The following is a 22,438-nucleotide window of genomic DNA, read 5'->3' on the forward strand; positions in this document are numbered from 1 at the left end:
TAGTGAGGGGAATGGGAAAATAAACAAGGAGAGAAATGAATTACAGTGGATGGGGTAGAGAGAGAAGATGGGAGGGGAGGGAGGGGGGATAGTAGAGGATAGGAAAGGTAGCAGAATACAACAGTTACTAATAGGGCATTATGTCAAAATGTGGATGTGTAACCGATGTGATTCTGCAATCTGTATTTGGGGTAAAATTGGGAGTTCATAACCAACTTGAATCTAATGTATGAAATGTGATATGTCAAGAGCTTTATAATGTTTTGAACAACCAATAAAAAATAAATTAAAAAAAAAAGAACTATTCTGTCACTTTTTACTCAGATTATCTCTAATTATAAAAATATGAAATTAAAATAATTTAAAATTTAATAAAGGATATAATATTAAAGAACTTAAAATCATAATTTCTTATCAATCATACTATACTGATAAACTAGAATGTTTTAATAATAATAAAATTATCTTTGATTAACTGAACAATATTTATTAAAGAAAACATGCAAATATTAGCACTTAACATAATTTTAAATTAGTCCTCTTCTTTAAAAATGAAAAAAAAATACAAAGATAAATCTTTAGGTGATGCACCTTTTTATTTGTTTACCATAAAGTTGTTGCAATATTATCAAATGTGATCATGAGAAATAATATAACTAAAATGTTCATTGATTGTAATCTTTGTGTATTTTATTGAATTTAGAGAAAGAAATTTTATTTACTTTAAGTTTGTAATTATTCTAATGGGTATAGAAAAATATCCAAATACATATACAAAATTATAAATATGATTTGCTTGCTTGTTTCTAAGAGAAAATTTATAGTTGCTCAATTTGTAAATTTCTTGTAAAAATTATCTTTATTATACGGATAGAGGTAAATATGCCTTACAGCTAAAGCATTAATTTAATCATCTGTGTGAACAGTCATCTGTTTGTGATTGGCAAAATACATACATGTAATATGTATGGAGCTTATTTCATATACTTATGGATTATAAAAAAGAATAAAAGAGAGATTTGGGTCATACATTAAATTAAATGTCCTAGGGATTAGAAGTCAGACTGTCTGGAGTTGAAATACCTCTGAATGAAATTTGAAATAAGCAATGACTTGTATTATGTTGTGTATGGTTTGCTCAACTTAATAGATATATTGATACCTCTCCTTCCTCAGCACCACAAACAAATAATGTTCTAGATTTGATTCTAGAAGAAAGACAATGTAAGAGGTTCCTGCTTAAAGGATATAAAGTTCATTGTGTTTCCCCTAATGAAAGCCAGTTGCCAACTCACAGCCTATAAAAAGTTTCTAGTCTTCAAGGCTCAAATGTTCCTGAAAAGTGTCCCATCAGCTGTCAAAAAATATTACCACCCAACAGTTGGCTGAAGACTCCAAATGACAGGGAACAAACCATCTTAAAACGTACTTAAAGAAAACTCAGGCACTATATAGAATAGAAGAAAATCAAAATGAAAAAAAAAAGTAAGAATACTTTAGAATTACAAGAAAATTATTTTGCCCCTATAAATGAATTCACAAATATGTACAATTTAAAAGATAGAAAACTCCCCTAGAATATTACAAATATAATAAAACATTAAAATCCAAAACTAGCTCTTAAACAGTCAATTAGAACAGAGTACAGTAGAAAGCAGAGCAATGTAAAAGTGGGTAATAAAAAGGAAATTAGGAGAAAATGAAAAAAAATCAATTTAGAAAAATAAGCAGTGAAATAAAAATAAAAAGAATCAGTCTTTTAAACAAAAGAATTTAAAAAGTGACTCCCTGCCATGAATAAGTTCTTATTTACTTCCCACACATCCCAACACTATAAAATTTCAGGTCACTGGGCAAAAAACATACAAATAGGCTTCCAGAGAGAGAAACACAAATTGAATATTATAAATCAAATGGCTGCATGTTATGTATAAGATTACACACTATGACATAACTTCCCCTCTTTTTGCTTTATAATTTATCTTGGATCATTATTAGTCATATTCCAAATTCATTTCCACATATCCTTATCTTTTGATTCTAATAAAGAACCAAATGGTGTCATATATGATCCTGAGCATATTTCATTTAACATGAGGCATACACAGTGATGGGAAGGCTAGGTCAAACATTCTATAAATTTGTAATGTTACTGGGTAATGCAAATTGCCTCTCTTGGACAATGTACTGATTTTATATTATAGCCATCAGTGGATAAAATCACTAAGATGTGAACCTATCATATTCTTTCCAGGCTGACAGAAGAAAAATTATATATGTATGGTGTTTGAAAACTTTGCTTTACTGGCAGTTTGAATTAAGCTGAGCATCTCCCCCACATGTTTAAGGGTACTTTCTGTCATCTCATGTAAATCACAAGTTTGTATTACTGACTGATTATCAGTTGTTTGTTTTCTTTTGGTGTTTTGCTTCTTAATTTCTAGGAATAATTGACATTTAGTGACTTGCTGAGTAAAGCACTGATGTTTTTTGTTATTGTTTTTTTATGAAATCTACAGATTTATGAAAGATCTTGTATGAAATTAAATGTCCTTACAATTCTTTTTTTGTCTTTTGAGTTCTATGATAAGCACATATTTTTACTTTTCAGGTAGTCAGTCACCAGTCCTTTCATTGTGGCTTCTAAATTTTAAACAGTAGCTATAAAGACATTCCCCATTTAAATTTACATATTATTAACCAACATTTCTCTTGTACTTCTGTATGTTTTTACATTTAAAATATTTATTTGAATTTAAACCAGAGAATGATGGAAGGAATATACAAGATGTATCTTTTTTTTCAGACAGCTATTTAGTTGTTTAAAATTGACTATTGACAGTCCTTACATAATTTAATGATTTAGAGGGCCATTTTAGTGTATGCCAAATTTTCTGAATGACTTGGCTTTATTTTGGAACATTGTATGTAGGTGTATTCCATGACTATTAGTGCAACAATGTCATGATTTTTTGTTATTGAAGCTATACCATATACATTCATATCTGACAGCACTGTTCCTCCATCATGCAGTATATATTACAGCATTGTGTATATTTAAACTCTTTTTTCAGATTGTGTAAGCATGTATCTATATTATAGTAATATTTTTAAAATTCTCTATTTAAAACTTGAATGTTTTTATTAATTCAGTCTTATATATTTTAACTACTATTTACATGAAATCTTTTCTTTCTTTATATCATTTATCCAATCTATTTGAGAAATATAATTCTTTTTTCATTTATATATTTATTGATAATCTTTATTTCTTTGTACTTGTTTTGAAACTAACTACTATATGCAATATGGGTGAAAATCTCTCAACTGCATTTATTTTTTAAAATAAAACTTATGTGTGTTGTACTGAGACTGAACTCATGGATGCTTTATCATTAAGTTGTATCACAACCTTTTTATTTGTTTATTTTTATGGTACTATGGATTGAATCCAAGGTTGATTTACTTTACCAATGAACTATTTTACCCCTCCATCCCTTTTTACTTTTTTTGTTTTGAGACAGAGTCTCACTAAGTTATTAAGGTTGATCTCAAACTTGGGATCCTCTAGCCTCAGCCTCTGAGTTTCTGGGATTGCAAGTACCATCACACCCAGCTAAAATATTTTTTTCTTCCTAAATTTTATCTACAGCCCTAAAATCCTAAATGGATGTATAGATAGTGGGCATTTGACAAAAATAGAGTTGAATTTGGAACAATATGGTGATAAAAATGTTTTTTGATGAAGATTGCTTTCAAGATACAGTATTTTATACTCATATAATAATCACTATAAATTTACCAAAAGACTACAATGAATACATTATAATTAATATCTTACAAGCTCTTCCACAAAAAGTAGAATGAACTACTTAAAGGAAAAAATAGAAGGAATAAATATTCATTTGAAACATCAATTCACAAATGCAAGAGTCACTATTTGTTTATGAAAACTGTCTACTAGTAGATATAATATGTTAGAAATGTATATATTTAATTTATATTAGTAAACTAATAATGATGTTCTTAAGGATTGATGTTCAGAGAATTTCTCTCTCTCATTTTTTGCCATGATTTCATCTTTTTTAAAGCATGATTCACATTGTCTTATTTCAATCCACAACTTATTATCCACTTTGTCAGTAGCTCTTTTTCTCAAACCTATTAATACATATAATTAACATAAATGATGACACTGAAAAGAAGCAGTGCCTGTCAGCTCTTTCTCAAGTCCTGCACTATAGACCAATTGTCCTTGAAGGGGCTTCTTCTAATTAATTACCATCCTTCTTTGTAGGGTAATCATATTGGTGAGAATTGATTGGGCGTGTAAGACGCTTCATTTAGTTGATAGAAAAATCCCTTAATTAAAATAATTTTACTGCTGGTAAAATTAATGCTCCCCATGTAAACTCGCCAGCTTGATTTTAAAGTTCCTCTTCAATTATATTTTATGAGAAACAAAATAAGATCTTAATGACAACAACCAGAAGAAATAAGAAAAAACCTTACAGTGCATAAGATGCATAATTCTATTTCCATATTTTTCATTTGTTGTAAATTTTCTTTTGTTTTAAAAACTTTACTATTAGAAATTGTGTTGCTTAATCCTAATGTTGACATTAAAAATGAGTTTGGCTCTACTAAAATATTTATTGACTGTTGATCTTTATTACACTGGTTTCTTTCCCTTACACAGCCCAAGACATTTAGATGCTCAGATGATAGGGTTACATAAGTCTTATTTTTGTGACAATCAGCTATATTCAGTAAGTTCTGACCATACTTTCATGAAGGGATAATGATTAAATATACTTAGATTACTTTGATACTAATTGCTCAGCACTGATTCATCCTTAAGCAATTTGGACTTTATATTATACCTACCATGCTGTGAGAAATATATTTGTTATTATACTGCCATTCAGAAAATTTGACTGTATTTACTCAGAGATGATTTATCCAGGAGTGTCTTGGCTTTCTATTACTCCCCCCATTTTCCCTAAAAAAAAAATACATTCGTTATTACAGCATTTTAAATATGTTCCCTTTAACACTTTTTAGTTCTCAAAAGATGTTTCTGTTTTAAAATAACTAGACACATGTAAGCATTATTTCTAGTTTGTAGCAAAAGGAAATCAATTATGAAAATGATCTAAGTACTGAAGTTCATGAACTAATGTGGTGTGTGACAGGAGATAGTATTTCTTAATCTGCACATTAGAAGCATTTAGGAAGCCTGTAAAGGTCTTCTAGGTCCACCTCACTACAATCCTCTTTGCTTGTTCTCTACTGCAAGGTCAACATCAATGTGTTTCATGAGCTCCTCAGAAGATGGCTGGGTTTAAAACCATTGAACTAACATAATTTATAAATAGTCCTGAGACAAATGTATCAATTTTTCTCTAACTTCATTTGTTGTTCTTGTTTGTTTGTTTTGCTTGATAGAGTCATTTGTAAAGTAGTATTCATAACACAGTCTCTGAAGTTCCTTTTAACACTAACATAGTATAATCAACAAGTCGTTGCTCTCTTCTACCACTTCTGGTCTTGAGTGTGATTTGCTTAATGAACTGATAACTATTTCTGTCATTAGAGGTTGTTAACTCTACAGAATAGTATTTTATGAGCATGATGAAATAAATTACCATGTCCTCTTCTTAAAAGACTAATTTTTAGTTTATTTCAACACTGTTTAATGTAACAGTAATCTTATAAATGCAGCTGCTGTCAGTTAAATAAAATAAGCTCTTAGTTAAGAACAGACACATCAACTCTACTAATTTGCTTATTGTTGATAAATTCTAATGCCAAAATATCAATGTCAGAGGAAATATTCTTTGAAAGAATTAATTGAAGTACCATACAGTTTGAAGAATGTGAATCAGATTTGCATCAGCTAAGTCAAATAGTATTAAAATGTAATCAAAGATAATTATGCTCATCAAAATAGATTCTAAGATAGGAATTGACAGTCTATAAAACAATTAAAATATATTTAATAAAATATGTGCTCAATGCTTTCACAAGAGCTGACTAAGCCAGAAAATTAACTCTTATTGATACCTCCACCATTTGCTCACATTTACAATCTATGAAGAAGAACTTCATTTATTTGAAGTTTCCATTGCTTGAGATTATAACTTTAACCAACTACTTATATTTTCCCCTTTCTGATTTATTTATCCATTTTATCGTCCTTTTAAAAATGTTACACTCTACAGTGATTTATTACTACTCTTAGAATATTTACCTGACACTTTAATTCTAACATTTCCCTCCCCACACCTTAATTTACTCTTTTTCAGAGCCCTAGTTTTAAAAGGATTTCTCTTCTAATGAAGTGTTTTTACAAATATGATTCCCTCAATCCAGAAGGCTCTCCTCCACAAATATTCTGCCATAGTGTCCTCCATGCCTCTTTTTAATGGTCATTCTCTCTGAAAAGCTATTTTGATCTCCCAATTTTCCCAACTTGCTTTCTCAATTACCACCGATTTTCTTTATTCAGCATATTTTTTGTGGGGTTTTTTGTTGTTGTTGTCGTTGTTTGCTTGTTTTGTTCTGTTTTTTGTTTGTTTGTTGTTTGTTTCTTTTTGGTACCAGGGACTGAACTCAGGGGCACTCAACCTCTGAGCCACATTCCCAGTTCTATTTTGTATTTTATTTAGAAACAGGGTCTCACTGAATTGCTTAGCACCTCCCTTTTACTGAAGTTGGCTTTGAACTGGAGATTCACTTGCCTTAGCTACCAAATAGCTGGGATTACAGGCATGTGCCACCAGCCTAGCTTGGTTTTCTTTTTAAAAAGTTTTCACAGAAGGCTATTTGTTCCCCCTAAGAGCATTTTATTTAAAATATAACTGTATATTTATCACTGTGCATACTTGTCCATAATCTCCCTCAATCAAAGGGATCCATGAGAATAGAGAGCAGCTCTGGTTTTATTGGTGTTTTGTACCAAGCTGAATTCAATGGTGGTAGTTGTGTTCAGAATGTTTGTTAAAGGAACAAATCACAGTAAAAGACAATTAATTTCATTTTGCTTTGTGTTGTATTTTGAGATATAAAATTATCTGTATGATCAAAAAAGTTTTTATTATGTAGTAATTTTTGAGTGATCTAGGTAAGTTAATTTTTTTAAAAAATAAACTAATTACTGCCAGGTGCTGTGGAGTACACCTGTAATCCCAGCAGCTTGGGAGGCTGAGGCAGGTGGATCAGGAGTTCAAAGCCAGCCTCAGCAAAAGGGAGACTCTAAGCAATTCAGTGAGACCCTGTCTCTAAATAAAATATAAAATAGGGTTGGGGATGTGGCTGAGTGATTGAGTACCCTTTAGTTTAATCCAGGTACCAAATTTAATTGATTAATTAATTAATTACCCATTAATCCAAATTGCCACACATATTCAAATTGAGAAAAAAGTTGTTTTTGCAAATATCATGGTAGGTAGCTCCACAGTAGCAGGGGTACTGATGAATTAAGTGAAATTTCTTCCAAAAACCCAGAAGGATTTTTTTTTTGTTTACCTTAGAATGCATATATACTGACAAAAAGAAATAATAAAAATGAGAAATACCTCATTATATATACTGATATATATTTAAATAATATATAAATCATATATATATATATATATATATATATATATATATATATATATATAGAGAGAGAGAGAGAGAGAGACATTATATAAAATTTTAAGCCATTTGATTTAAAAAAATTCATGGAGCACACCTTTTATACCTTTGTTCACTTATTACTCATTTTTATTATCTTCTCTTTCTACATGGTCTGCTATAACATTCATGTTCAAAATTACTATGCCAAATTGTTTTGGCTTTAACCAACAGCATTCTTTGTCTTTCTGTGTGGGAGGCTATAACATTATTTTTCTCATGAGTTAAATATAACAATTGTGTGAATTAATGAGCACTTCACTTAAAACACAAGTGACTAAATAGGATTAACAAAATTAAATGCCAGACTATTGTTCAAATTATTCTCTATTATTTGAAAATATTTTAAGTTTAATGAAGACATATTTCCTAATAATATGTTTTGTTTATTATAATCTCCAACATTTTCACATACAGATCCTATGTAGTTATACCTGCAACTATATTAATTAAATATAAATCACCTTTTAAATCACACTGAAGCCATCACTAAAGTTTTAATACATGTGATTTTACTTAAACCTTAGAAAAATATGATCATTAAAAATCTTAATTCTGGAGACAGACTAGGACAATGAATTCTATTCAGAGCATACCTTATGATCATTGTTAATTTTCCCAGGCTCCAGTGAATAAACTCTCCCTTTATTTAGCAGGAGAAAGTATAACTCATTCATGGAACACAAGGAATCATTAACACAGGAAATCCCTTCAATGCCATTGCTATGCTAAGTAAATTTTTCTCTAATTTTTTCAAGTCATGATTGCTTTCTACCTAGATTCATAATCTTAATTTCCTAAGGATATAATAAAGGATGACTCAAAGTATAAGTCTCTATATTACATAATAGGTGACCATGTAACTAACTGGAATCACACTGAAAGTAAGAAATAATCTGAAAAATAGTTTTCATTTAATTATAATAAATGAATATCAAGAGAATATGATTCTGTGATATATTTCAAAATCTTAGGATCACTTAAAACTTCAACCCATCTCTTTTTACTAAGATATATCAAACTCGGTGCTTAGAATTAACCTGTCTTCACTGTCAAGAAACACTGCCTTTATTGCATTTGTAGTTGTCATTGTGATGAAAGAAATAAAAGCTTAATACATTCTAAATCTATGACTGTACAAAATAAATTTTAGGGGAGTAAGGTGTTATTCATATTGATAGGATCCCATAGAATCATCTATTCATTTCAAACAAAGCAGAACAAAACAAATACTAAACTTAAACTAAGTCATTTCTTAGGTGTTTCACTTTCTATTTGCTGTTGTTTATTCATTTTTAAGCTAAGAATAATCGAGGCAGCTGGATGAGATATGCAATTTCCATTTCTGCCTGTCAAACTCAGAGATCATGAAACCATTCAAACATAAGATTTCAATTCTCCTGTAATAACTTTGAAGGAGATAGTCTAGATAGATAGATAGATAGATAGATAGATAGATAGATAGATAGATAGACAGACAGACAGACATACTGATAGAGCAAACACCCATTAATGACAGATGTGGAGCAAATTGATAGAAGAAACATGGATTTCCAAACACAGAGATACTCTGGGCACTTTTCCTGTTGATCAGAATGTAACCTGCAGACCTCAACTTTTCTGAATTAAAACAACAACAACAACAAAAACAAAACAAAACAAAACAAAAACAAACAAACAAACAAAAAAAGATACCCCAGCATAGATTCCAGTTGTCAGAATGATTATGTTGTGGTTAGACCCTTGTATCCTATGTGAGCATATAGTGAAACTATGTGATTTTGAATGAAGTGTGGGTTTATAGGGAGGTATTTGTGAGGAAAATTGGAGCCTTTGCTATTTTTCTTAAATCACTGAAACATCAATACATTTTCTTCAATCATAAAAATTTCCAGGCACTTAGGGGCTATTTGTTTTATTGGACCATATATAAAGGTTAGGAGTCTTGTGATATAGATTTTGCCTCTATTTCTGACATCTCATTCATAACTTGTATTTTTGTATAATTCACATATACATGCATACAAACATGCATTTTGCTGTAACAGCAAGAAAAGAGATATGCAGTACATTCTTTAAGGCAAGTTAATTTAATATGAATGACACAATATAATTAGAAAAGTAGAAGCTTTTGAATGAATAAACTACCATACATTAAAAGAGGAAACATGAAAGCATTCTACATTTTCTTATTTATTCACTTTATTTTACTGGATTCATTTTATTTTATTGAGAAAAACACTATGTTTCCATACGATATTCCTAAGGGAAAATATAATATTTCCATGTGATAGTCCTAAGGGAAATCTGTTAGATGGTGTAGGATATTAAACAATTGGTAATACTTCAATAATATAGCTGTAGAAAACTATTTATGAAATTTACCATGAATTCATAAAGTGTTCTCTTTGTAGTGCTGCATTATTCAAGTAAGATGCTAAAAAAAATAAATCAACTCTTTTTTCTTTGAGTATTAATTTTGAAAATTCTGCTATTGTTCAAAAAAGTAATCATTCTTAATTCATATGTAAATGGTGGTTAATTTAATAAGCATTGCCTATTAAAACTCTATTTTCTTGATTCTTATAATATTAAATAAAATGATAATTTAATGATTCAAGGTCATTCGCATTACTAAATAAGTGTCTTTGCTGAATTCAGTTTTCTCAAATTGGCCTCTTTTTTATATTGTAGTTAATTTACAATAGAATGATGGTCTGTCAATATCTAAATTTCCTCAGTGATCTTACTTAGGTAATGTAATCATATAAATCATTCTCCACAAATTTTGTTTGCTCACAAATGTTTTGCATGGAAGTGCTCACTTAATTTTATTTTTTTTAAAGAGAGAAAGAGAGAGAAGAGAGAGAGAGAGAATTTTTTAATATTTATTTTTCAGTTTTTCAGTGGACACAACATCTTTATTTTATTTTATGTGGTGCTGAGGATCGGACCCAGCAGCCCTGCACATGCCAGGCAAGCAGACTACAGCTTGAGCCACATCCCCAGCCCTTAATTTGATTTTTCAATCTCCTCAAATTAATAATTTGAATTGGTGCCTTAAAATGATACTTATTTATAATACTATTTACCATCAAATTTTCACAAAATTTTTACAAGATAATCTCCTGTGGTTTGGGAATGCACTTTAGAATTTTTAAATTTCAACCTTTAGCTCTGAAATAGAACTATGACTATAAAAAGTAAATTCACCTTTTTTGGTAGAGTAAAACTGGGATGATTAACTCGACTTGTTTCCCAGGGCATTTCTTTACTCTTTCTTGCAGGAAAATTTAGATGGTTGATGGCTATAAATAGATTATCTACTCAAAGTATTATCATGAAATGAGGAATGAAAGAGGATGAGGAGCAGAGCTGCAATTGATATGGGAGGGGAGGGAGAAATGGATTTTTGTTCTCTGAGGATTCTGAAGTGTGTGTGGGCTGGGGCAAGGCATTTAGTTACTGTAGCATAAACTAACCTAACATACTTGTTAAGGCTGTCCATCTAGACTAGATGGAATGAATTCACTTGCTCAGGACAATTTCATATTTGAAATATGTATCATATTTGTTAAATTACTCCTTATCCTACAAAATACATAAAATATATTCTTGCAAGGAAATAAAAATCACATGTATTACAGAAAATAATAGATGTTTATTAAATTGCTAATAAAAATATACATGGCATATAGCAGTGCACTAATTCTTCTGTCCTCCACTTCTCAGTTTATGTACATAACTTGTAAAGAGAAATCATTTCAATTCAGCATTTGCCCTATTTCTTTTGATAGTGAGTGGCATGCCAGGGGGTAGTATAAACTGATATGCATATGGAAGTGAGCATCTATCTTATTGTTGGCAGCAAACTAATTAACTGGCACATATTAAGAAAAAAACTAAACTTGAACTGACTTTGAACCTCAATAAGCTTAAAAGAAGCATAATTTGGTAAGCAAACAGTGAAATTAGGACAATGATGAAATAGTTTCACAATGACATTAAAAAGAAGCAAAAGAATTAAGAAAATCTCCATAAAAGGAAAGGCAATCTGTTTCTTGTATCCATGTCAGTTTATGTTACATCCACAAACAGCAGATTTTTTCATTAGCAAACTTTTGTGATTTTTATTTGGTAGACATGATACATATTTATAAAAAATTTTATAACCTTATCCAACTGATTTATCATATTATGTACCAAATATATTCAATGTCATTTTCCTGAAGGCTTTTCTTTTTGTAAAGGAAAACTGAATTTGACTGATAGTCTGAAGAGGATTTTAAAGCAATGTTAGATGTTAATCTCTTATTTTAAAAGCCACCTTTCTTAGGCAAGATAATCATTTCTTTTAGTAATTCTGCCTTTCATGATATATTAAGCATTGTGCAATTTTCTTTTAAAGAAACTATATCACAAAATTATGGCTTATACAGAACACAGCAACATCAACATTCCATGGTGATCCTATTTATGTTAATTTGAGGAGTTTACTGGTTTAAAAAAACTGTGTAGAAGAAAGATCTTTATTTCTTTAATGAGATGCTAATGGTAGAAGAATCTCACTTCTCCTCTCTCCTGTTTGTGACCATGTTAACATATATACAAACTCATCATTACTCAAGTAAATTCAAAAGTATTATCTCATTTTGTGTTTGTTTGTTTATTTGTTTGTTTGTTTTATTTTGGTACTGGGGATTGAACCCAGGTGTGCTTAACCTCTCAGCCACATCCCTAGCCCTCTTTATTTTACTTTTGAGACAGGGTGTCTCTAAATTGCTTAAGGCCTCCCTAAATTGCTGAGGCTGGCCTACCACTTGCAATCCTCCTGACTCAGCCTCCCAAATTGCTGGGATTAAAGGCATGTACCACCATGCCTGGTTCATTAGAATTTTTTTTTTAATTTGAATGTCTAAATAATTAATGTATTTCATTATATATTTCAGATAATGAGACCAAAAATAATTATTATTGTTGGGTTAAGCTTATGAACACAATTGTCATAGAGCTAGGACATAAAACTACATGCTTGGATTCAATTCCCACTGTCTTCTACTTTATTTTATATTTTTCTTTATTCTCCAATAAAGATATTATCAGTGCAAGTGTTAATTGACTTAGACAAAAATCAAGTCATTAAAAATCTGAAATACATAACTATGTATAACTTGTTTTTTATTGTTTATATATTAGTCCTTGCATTGACATTTCTTATTTACTCATCCTTCTTTACCTAATATGAATTGATAATATTATATTTATTAATAAAATATCTAATTTTACCTGATTTAAAAAAAAACATAATTATCTGTGGTAAAACAGCGATTAGATAACATATATCAATGTCCAATTTCCATTCATATTCAGAGTCTTTTGTGGAAATATTAATATTGTGAAATCAGTTGTATATACTTTTTAAATTAGTAATATTAACATATTTTATCCTATTCTGTTGAGTAGCACAAAAAAAAAAAAAATGTACCTGAACAACAACAACAAAAAGCCAGAAATGATACAAACTGAAGCCTAAGAGCTAGCCCAACTTTCCTTTAAGAAGACCCAAGCAACCTGATTTTAAAAGTATATTCTCAAATATCTTGGGAAATTTTATAAGGCCATCATTGTAGTCTTCATTTTTGCATAATTCATAATAGTTGACAGAAGAAAGACTATATGCTTATGTGATTGCTGAATGTGAAAATTCAGCAATAATTTATTGAAACAAAAGCATAACTGTTCTTTGGCTATCATGGAAAATGGGACACAAATATTAATGGTAATATCCTTGTTGTAACTGACTTCACAGTGTGTTTATATCATTCCAAGAAATCTTGGATGTGAGTAGTGCAATATGGGAAGACAGTGCTACATACAAGTGCTGTATACAATAGGAATAGAAAGGCGGCTACAGTCCGCATGAGCACAAAAGCTAAGAGAGATTTCCTTCCAATCAAAGGCACAAAATTACTAACTATGTGAATAATAAAAATATTCTAGGAAGAGAAACTGCATGTAAAAAGCACAAAATCGTGAAAGACCTCACTATGATCAATTGTTCAGTGTTGTTGACAAAAATTTCTTGGAACATTTGTGTTCTTTTATGTAAATGAGTAATAGTGAGATAGCTAATGGAGAGAATGAGAGAAGATGGGATCACAGAGATGAATCACCATGTTTGAAATTAATGAAAGAAGTGATGGGAAACATTGAAGAATTTTAAATAATGAAGTTATTTTACACTTAAAATGGCAGAAATATCAATATATTTTAGGGATGAGATATCCAATGATGTCATATTCAACAAGCTTTCTTGTACTAATGATGGAAGTAAATCTGAAAGGATGCATTGCTAAGGGACCAATTAAAATAGCTGGAGCTATTATTCTTATTAGTTAGTAAAAACATTTAATGTTTTATATGTCAAGAAAAACATAGTAATTAACTACTTTTGGTATTTGCATTTCTTGAGGGAGTTCATCTCAGTAACCAATATTAGACAAAGAAAATGTTTAACTATTAGTAAAACAATAGACTTTGGAGTTCACTCCTTGTTAATCACTCAAAAATATAGTTTCTAGAAAAAGTGATTTCAGTACATTAATTTGAAGGAAACTGAATTTATTTCTATTTACTGCAATTTGGGTTTATTGAAAAATGAGGAAATAGAGAAAAATTAAGTATTTATTAAGTATAGGAATCTAAATTAAAGCATGTTATATATGTAAGCAATGGTGGAATGAATGGAGCATAAGAGAAATTACAGGGTTAGCAGAGTACAACAAAGACATTGTCCATACTCAATAGGGAAAAGACAATTTGATGGCAATTGTAGGAGAATTTTAAAAGGTTATTTTGGAGGGGCTACATTTGTGGCTCAGCAGTAGAGCACTCACCTCTCAAGTGTGAGACCCTGGGCTCGATCCTCAGCAACACATAAAAATAAATAAACAAAATAAAGATATCGTGCCCTTGTATAACTAAAAAATATTTTTTAAAAAAGGTTATTTTGGAGAATTGAACAGATGTTTAACAACCACATATTAAAGATAACAAAAGGGGAAAAAGAAAAAATATAGTACTAAAGATAATAATGAAAATAAATGATAATAAAATTCAAAACAATTCTCTCCTCCTAGCTAAAGAAACACTTGAATTTTAATTGTTTAAAGCCCCACTGAGTGATAGATAGGAATATATATATATATATATATATATATATATATATATATATATAAAATATAGATGGGATATTTATATAGAATATATATATGTATCTATATATATGAGACATATATATAGTNTATATATATATATAATTGGAGTTTAAAAGAGTACCCATATTAATTACTCAAAAATATAGTTTTTGTATCATCTGAATTGCACAAAATTCTAATCAGGACAAAAAAAATTAGTCTTCAAAGTATAAAGAGAAGATAACTGAAAAATCACCAACAGTGTTTGCTATCACTGAAATTTTCATTGAAGAAAAAAGTAATGAGAACTGTTAAAAATTGAGCTCTAGTTTGTTAAATTATGCTGCAATCTATGAAGTACTTTGTATATTCAAATACCATACATTGTATCAATGGGGAAGAATTTAAGATAGCATTGAGAAATTAGAATATAAGAGTTGGGAGCATATTACAAGTGTGATTTGAATGAAAGTGTGATTTGAATGACATGGAGAAGATTAGCATGGCTCATACCCAAGGGTGACACACAAATTGACACACTGCCTTGTATTTTACTTTTCCTTTTCTACTGTTCATGTTAAGGAAAGTGAGTCTCCGATAAACAAAGTGACTGTAAACTCCATTCTTAACTAAAAAAAAAAAAAAAGAATGCCCTCTCTCTCACACATTTTTATTTTATAAAACACTCTCTTAATTCTATAGGTATGAATTCCAAAATGATTACATCTTTTTTTTTAATCTCTGAATTTTGTGAGAGATATATTTTCTTTTTGTCTTTGATGTGTGGTCTTTGATATATAGTTTAAGCAAATTATTTTAAACAACGCCTTTCAATAGAGTAAAAGTACATATTTCTACATATATAAAGATGTATGTGGAGCCGAATGAATAAGAGGAACTCAAATTATTTAATGTGTTTTCTTTTACACAAACACATCATATTTAATTGATTTCTAAATTTCCTTGCAGAGAAAATTTGAAACAAGTTAGAAGATGTAGAAATAGTCACATGTGGATGATAAGTTTAATTTACTGAATTATAAGGTGACAGGCTTTTGTTACACTACAGTGATTCATTAGCTAATGTTCCTCTTCAAAACAAAAAGCAAAAAAAAGTCTACTCCCATTCTTTGATAATGATGAAAGAAATTAAGGAAACACTATAGTTGTCATAAATATGGTGCAATACATAACATTTAACAGAATTATTTGAATAATAAATCATTATTCAAACTCTGTGACATCCTATAGGAGTGTTCAATTTTTTTGGGGGGGAGGGGGGTGTGGTGAGTCACATTCCAAGTCCTATTTTGTATTTTATTTAAAGACAGGGTCTCACTGAGTTGCTTTGTGCCTTCCTGTTGCTGAGCCTGGCTTTGAACTCTCCATCCACCTGTCTCAGACTCCTGAGCTGCTGGGATTACAGGCATGTGCCACCACATCTGGAAAGGGTGGACAATTCTTAATGACTAGAAAGCCTATTATTTCCCTATTATCCTTGTTTTCAATAGTAATGCAACAAGAAGAGAACATTGCTACCACATCACTAAATATTTTCTTTCCCTTTAAAAACATAACTATTCTATGCAGGATCACTTCTTTATTAAATATGTATTCACTATAAGTCTGCTCTAAGTAAGACAGTGTTAGTTGCCTGACACAAAGTAGGGGAAACTTACCTGATTCTCTGAGACATAACTGAAATAAAGATACCCTCACCCCCCATCCCCCCAAAAAGAAAGTCATAATTCCTAAAGGCAATAAATTCAAGGACATAATTAATTCAAGATGCTACAAAATTGAATATTCCCAGTTAAATACGCCTGAACATAGTTTACTGTTTGAGTAAAAAGTAAAATTTTATACACATATAATAATAAATGTGCATGTGTAATCTATAATTACTTAAAATGTAAGGCATTTCTTTTCTCTTCTAAAATATATAAATTTTGTTAAAAATTTCTGTTTTATATTTTTATTGTATGTGTATTATTTGTGCTATCTTGTTCTTTGATATATTTATTCTTTGTGAAAGACTTGTTTTAAATCTAATAAATGCAATGTATATTTTAATAACCTATCATTGTTTTAAATTAAAAGAAAATTAGAAAAGGTATGTAAAAATCTTTTCAGAATAAATTTACTCTTATTTTCAACCACCAGTCTCAAAGAATTATGAAAATGGTCTGATGGAATATATTTTAAAATATATTTTCAAGTTTAAAAGTCATGGCTTATATAGCATATTAATTTCATTTTTCTTGATAAATTTCTCTGATTGTGGAGTTATTCCTACTAACAAACTTATTGAAGTTAACATGATGTTTTTGGTCTTTGACTCAAAAAGCCTAAAAAATAAAAATATAATTAAAAAACCCATTTTAGGCTTTATTTTGCTTCATGTTAGAATAGACCCATTGAAGCAATCCTGCCGAATTAAGTTTTCTAAAGTTAGGAATGTGTTAAAATTATATTCTTATTTTTAATTCATGTAGAAGTTTAGGAAAATGATGACATGTTTGGCCACTGAAAGTTAATTTAGAAACTAAATGCAGATCAGACCATTTTCATAATTCTTTGATACTGGTTGCTTGACTGTTGAAAATAAGAGTGAGTTTATTCTGGAAACGATTTTCATACCTTTTCTAAAGAAAAATTAAAGTATCAATCTGAAAACTAAGTTACTCAAGAAGTAGAAAAAAATCAAAAGCTAGACATTGTGGTATACCATATAATTCGAACTACTAAAGAGACTAAGCCAGGAATATCACAAAGTTGAGGCAGAAACATGACAAACTCTGAGGAAACCTTGGAAATGTAGGAGAACTTGTGTCAAATTAGCAAATTAGCAAGAGCTGGGGAATGTAGATTAGTGGTACAGCACTCCCTAGGCTATGTCCTCAGTACTGGGGAAAAAAAAGAAAAGGAAAATAATCTTAGATATAGTGAAGTAATAATACAAAAATAAAAATAAATAAAATTTTTAAATATGATAATCTGGTTCACTTTAAAGATTCAGCTCATTCACCCTGGAAAACACCACCAAGCTCTCAATATCATTAATAAAGAGGTAGGAGACATGTATTAAAAATAAATGCTTGACCAATTAGAAAAGAAAAGCTAATTTTTAAAAAGAAACATTTATTTATTTATGATCATAAATGCTGTACAAATAGGAAGAGCAACTTTTTCTTCAGATTAAAATTTGGGTGACCATTTTTAATACAATTACATCATTAAACTTTGAGCCTCATTTTAAGAATTTCTGGTCATGTGCATATTGTCACAAGGAACTTTTATGCAGATAGGATTCTTCCAAAAGTAATACCAGCTGTGAAAGAAAACTAAAAAAAATTTAAAAAAGGATTTCAGGTTGGAAACACTTAATAAATGACAAATAATCATAAATTCCTTTTTTTGCCTTTAGAACAGATGTCAAAGACTAATTCAGATTTGCCAGTAGTAAGCATAGGCGAAAAGCAATAGCAACAATGGTAAAAGGAAGCAAACATCATTCCTCCTGTTTCAAGACCTTGGGAGATTGTTGCTCTGGACATGGAGCTGCCTGCAGTTCTTACTCCTCACAATTTTTCTGCCTGATCCCAGATTTAGGTGGGAAAAAATTATGAGGAGCTTATAAAGGAGATGGGAGACAGATTTATGGAGCTATGTGTGTGCAAGAGAGTGTGTGTACTGTAAATTTAAGGCAGCAATCTCTCTTCAGTAACTAATTGATTATATTATTAAATCTAAACTTTGAGTAATTAATGTTACATTTTTAAATTTCATCTTTTTTTATTTTTTTGTGTTATATTAGTGCATTATGGTTACAGAGAATATTGGGCTATTTTGAGATAATCATATAACCATGGAATGTAATCTGCTCCTCTTTATTTCTCAAAACTTCCTCATTCCCTTTCCTCCTCCCTCCCCCTGTTCCCCTTCTTTTGCTCTACATATCTTCCTTTTATTTATTTAAAGCTTTTAAAATTAGTGCTTTATAGAAAAACATAAGTGAAAAATCTCTATGGTATATTCATATATGTGCATAGCATAATTTGTTTACTTCCACCATTTCTTTCTTTTTCTGTATCTTTTTCCTCCCGAGTAATCCCCTTCCTCTATTCCACCCCTGTCTCTTATTTATAATTAGGTTTGAGATACTACGTGAGGTAGTATTATGTTCTGTCTTTGCAGCATTATGCACCTTAGGTACAGAGGTTCTATAACCTAATTTTTTTCAAATATTCTTTTAATGAGATTTACCAGTGGCATGGCCCAAAGAAAAGGAAAAAAGAAAGCTAAGAGATTATTTTTTTTAAAAAAAAGTACACATACATGTTCCATAAAGTCAACTCACTGCAAATTTTGCCAAAGTTTAGTGAATAGAAATGACAATTAGTTAACCTGAAATACCAGTGATGAATCTACAATCAGATGTTGGCTGCTGGGAGTGGTCACACATGCCTTTAATACAAGCAGTTTGGGAAGCTAAGGCATGAGATTCCCAAGTTCAAAGCTACCCTCAGCAACGTAGGGAGACCCTGTCTCAAAATAAAAAATAAAATAAAATAAAAATAAATTAAAAAAAAAAAACACTTTAAAAGGGCTGGAATGTGGCTCCATGGTTAAATTCCCCTGGATTCAACCCATGATACCAAAATAGAAAAAAAAAAAAGTTGACTCTATAGTAAATTATATATGAATTTAACTTTGTGATATGGATTGCTTTATTTTTAATCAATGCTTTGTTGGTCTTCAAGTGCAAGGTAAAAAAATTACTTTATCATTGTTAAAAATATCATCAGAATCATGTTAATTTCACTTTCTAAATTTCTAGATGTCCATATGGGGAATAGCACCAGTTAAGCAGACTGAGTTTAATATCTGTTATTTTAAGCCAAGTAACTGGTAGGACTGTAATCCATTCTCACATGTGTCCTGGAATGGATGACAAGTTAATAAGATATGTACACATATAGGTTATAGAATTAACAGGCATTATTCCTGAGTAACTGGACAGTAAAAAATGTTTAAAAAAAAAGTGATCTTAGTTTATGAACCTTCCTGGATCTTCCTGGTTGATGTTTCCTTAAGTAATTAACAAATGGATCTACTAAATATGTCAACCATGCAAATGTAAGCAGGATTTTAATTAACACATGGTGAATTAAACATAGTGAATGAATTGTTCTGACATATAGAACCAAAAAACCATCTTGCTACTTTTTTTGTTTTTTCCTGATCTACTCTCAATCTACTATATCAATTAGACAGATAACCTTAAAACTCAACTAAATCTAAAAATGACCACTAATAATAAATTGTTTATATTTGACTTTTCAGGTTTTCATATTTTGACTTTTTAAAGTCAAGTTTAACTATCATTGTTTCCCCACCAAACTTATATTCATATTTATGTGTTAAGTTTGAGATCTTCGTTCATTTTCAGGTAGCAAGTTTACATTTTCAAAAGTAATTTTTGAAACTCCTGTGCATTTGTTTCTTATTGCTACTGTAACAAATTACTAAAGACTTAGTATTTTAAAATATTTGTTCTAAACATGTCTACAGATTAGAAATACAAAATCAGTCTCGCTGGGCTAAAGTTAAAGTGTCAGCATCACTGGATCCTTCTATAGGCTCTGAGAAGAATCTGTTTCTTTGACATTTTCAGGTACTGCTGGTGGCCTAGAGTCTGTGGAATGTGAGTACCTTCCTTTATCTCCAAAGAACATTATCTGTGCTTCTTGGTTTTCATCATCTCATTACCTTCTGGGAATCCTCACACAGGCCTTTCATATGGACCATGGCAATTACATCAAGTTTGACAGCTCAGAATAATCTCCTCAACTCAAGATCCCTGGCTTAATCATATTAAGGGAATGTAAATTCCCTTTTGCCATATTGTATAACATTGATAGGTTCTGGGCACTAGGACATAGGCCCTCTGTGCTATTGTTCAGTCAAGCACAATCTCCCTACCCAGAAATTTTTCAAAAAAGTCTGTGTCTTTGCCCTCAGTCTGTTTCCCACCTAGTTGCGATATCCTCTAGTTTTAGTGTGATCAGATACTATGCATCTAACTCCTGTGAAAGAGCTTATTGGGAGAAGAATTTCTATCTTTAGTATCCAAAGTATGCTATTAATTAGAACCCCATAAATAACTTCACCCTGTATTTTTTAAGACTTTGACTAATGATTTCTCCTGAAATAAGAGAAGCAAGTTTTACAATTAGTAAAAACTTTATTAATAAATAATTTTCCTATTTAATTTCTGTTAAGGCATTGATAAAGAAATATTGGGATCTTTGTTTTCTCCAAATTGATTAAAACTATTATACCTGTGTCATTTTACTGCAAGTATTTCAAATATTCATAAGAATTGCACTAATTTGCAAGTATTAAACTGTGATATTTTGTATGTAAGTGGTTTTAATTTATCTGTTAGAATTTCTTCTGAAAATAAGTAAGAGAAATAATAAAATGTATACTTGCAACTCCTTTGGTGCTTACTGATAATAAATGGATGATGATACCAACAGGAAACAAAATTAAAATCTTGAGAGAAATTTATAAATCATCATTATTAGTGTCTCTTAGTTTTTCCTCTTTCATAACTGGCATGGATTATCATGGTCTATCAATAGAAAACTTCTGAAATTATGAAGTACCACTCATTGTAAAGCAGGTGATTTACACACATTGTATACATAAGTGACATTGACTTGTAATCTCCAAGTATTTTTTTTTCTGCCTACAAATTTTCTGTGCACAAAAACCTTGAAATATACTAGTGTCTGTGTAGTGTCTAATTTCTGTTAATCTATTTTGTGGATATCTATTACATAATTACTGTTTGCTGTCTTGGAAAGATCAAGAGGACGCAGATAATACTCTGTGAGTTTGCCCATGAAAGGTGATTCTACATGAATCCTATGAAATATATTGTCTTGTGTTCTTTGAAAACTTTCTTCCAACTAGAAGGATGTTGTTATTTGCTTATGTAAAATATGGCAGCAAATTTAAGGGATTAAACAATATTGACAAAAGAGAAAAAAAATAAGTAGCCTATGAAAAAAACTTCCAAGATTTAGTCTGAGGATGCTGCTCACTTTCAAGTACTACTTAGACATGAGACAGCTTCCCTGCCAAGAATCTGTACAACAGCAGGTCAAACCATTAAAATAATGAAATAGATTAAGAAATTCATTGATAATTACCTCATGCTGGGGAGAAAAAAAAAGAGGAATAACTATTTTTGAGATGTAAGACCTGTATTAGGAGACAATTGAAGTGGATCCTGATCACATGGCATTACTGAAGTTATATCAGAGCAAAGCAGTGACTCTCTGATTTAGCTATTTTAAATTTAATGAATCTGGAATCGTGTTTCTACTCTTCCCCTTAAAAATAAGGCAATTAGAGCTATTATTATCAGACTGATTCATTCTACGTAAAACAAATTCTCAAACTTTTGACCTGAATGCCTAATGATACAACTAATAAAAAAAATTGTTGTTCAATATGTAATTTAAGTGAGCATGGCAGAGGAAAGGACT

General features: G+C 30.3%; 1 protein-coding gene across 1 annotated transcript in view; it reads right to left on the reverse strand.

The window, feature by feature from the left end:
- Eys (eyes shut homolog) overlaps positions 1–22,438 on the reverse strand; it is a 1,560,564-nt gene that overhangs the window by 1,417,323 nt on the left and 120,803 nt on the right. The window contains 2 exon segments of the mRNA XM_015487393.2: positions 7,384–7,422; positions 7,425–7,494. Of these exon segments, the coding sequence (XP_015342879.1) occupies positions 7,384–7,422; positions 7,425–7,494 (109 nt within the window).

Source organism: Marmota marmota, unplaced genomic scaffold (genome assembly GCF_001458135.2).
Source record: "Marmota marmota marmota unplaced genomic scaffold, marMar, whole genome shotgun sequence".
NCBI lineage: Eukaryota > Metazoa > Chordata > Mammalia > Rodentia > Sciuridae > Marmota > Marmota marmota.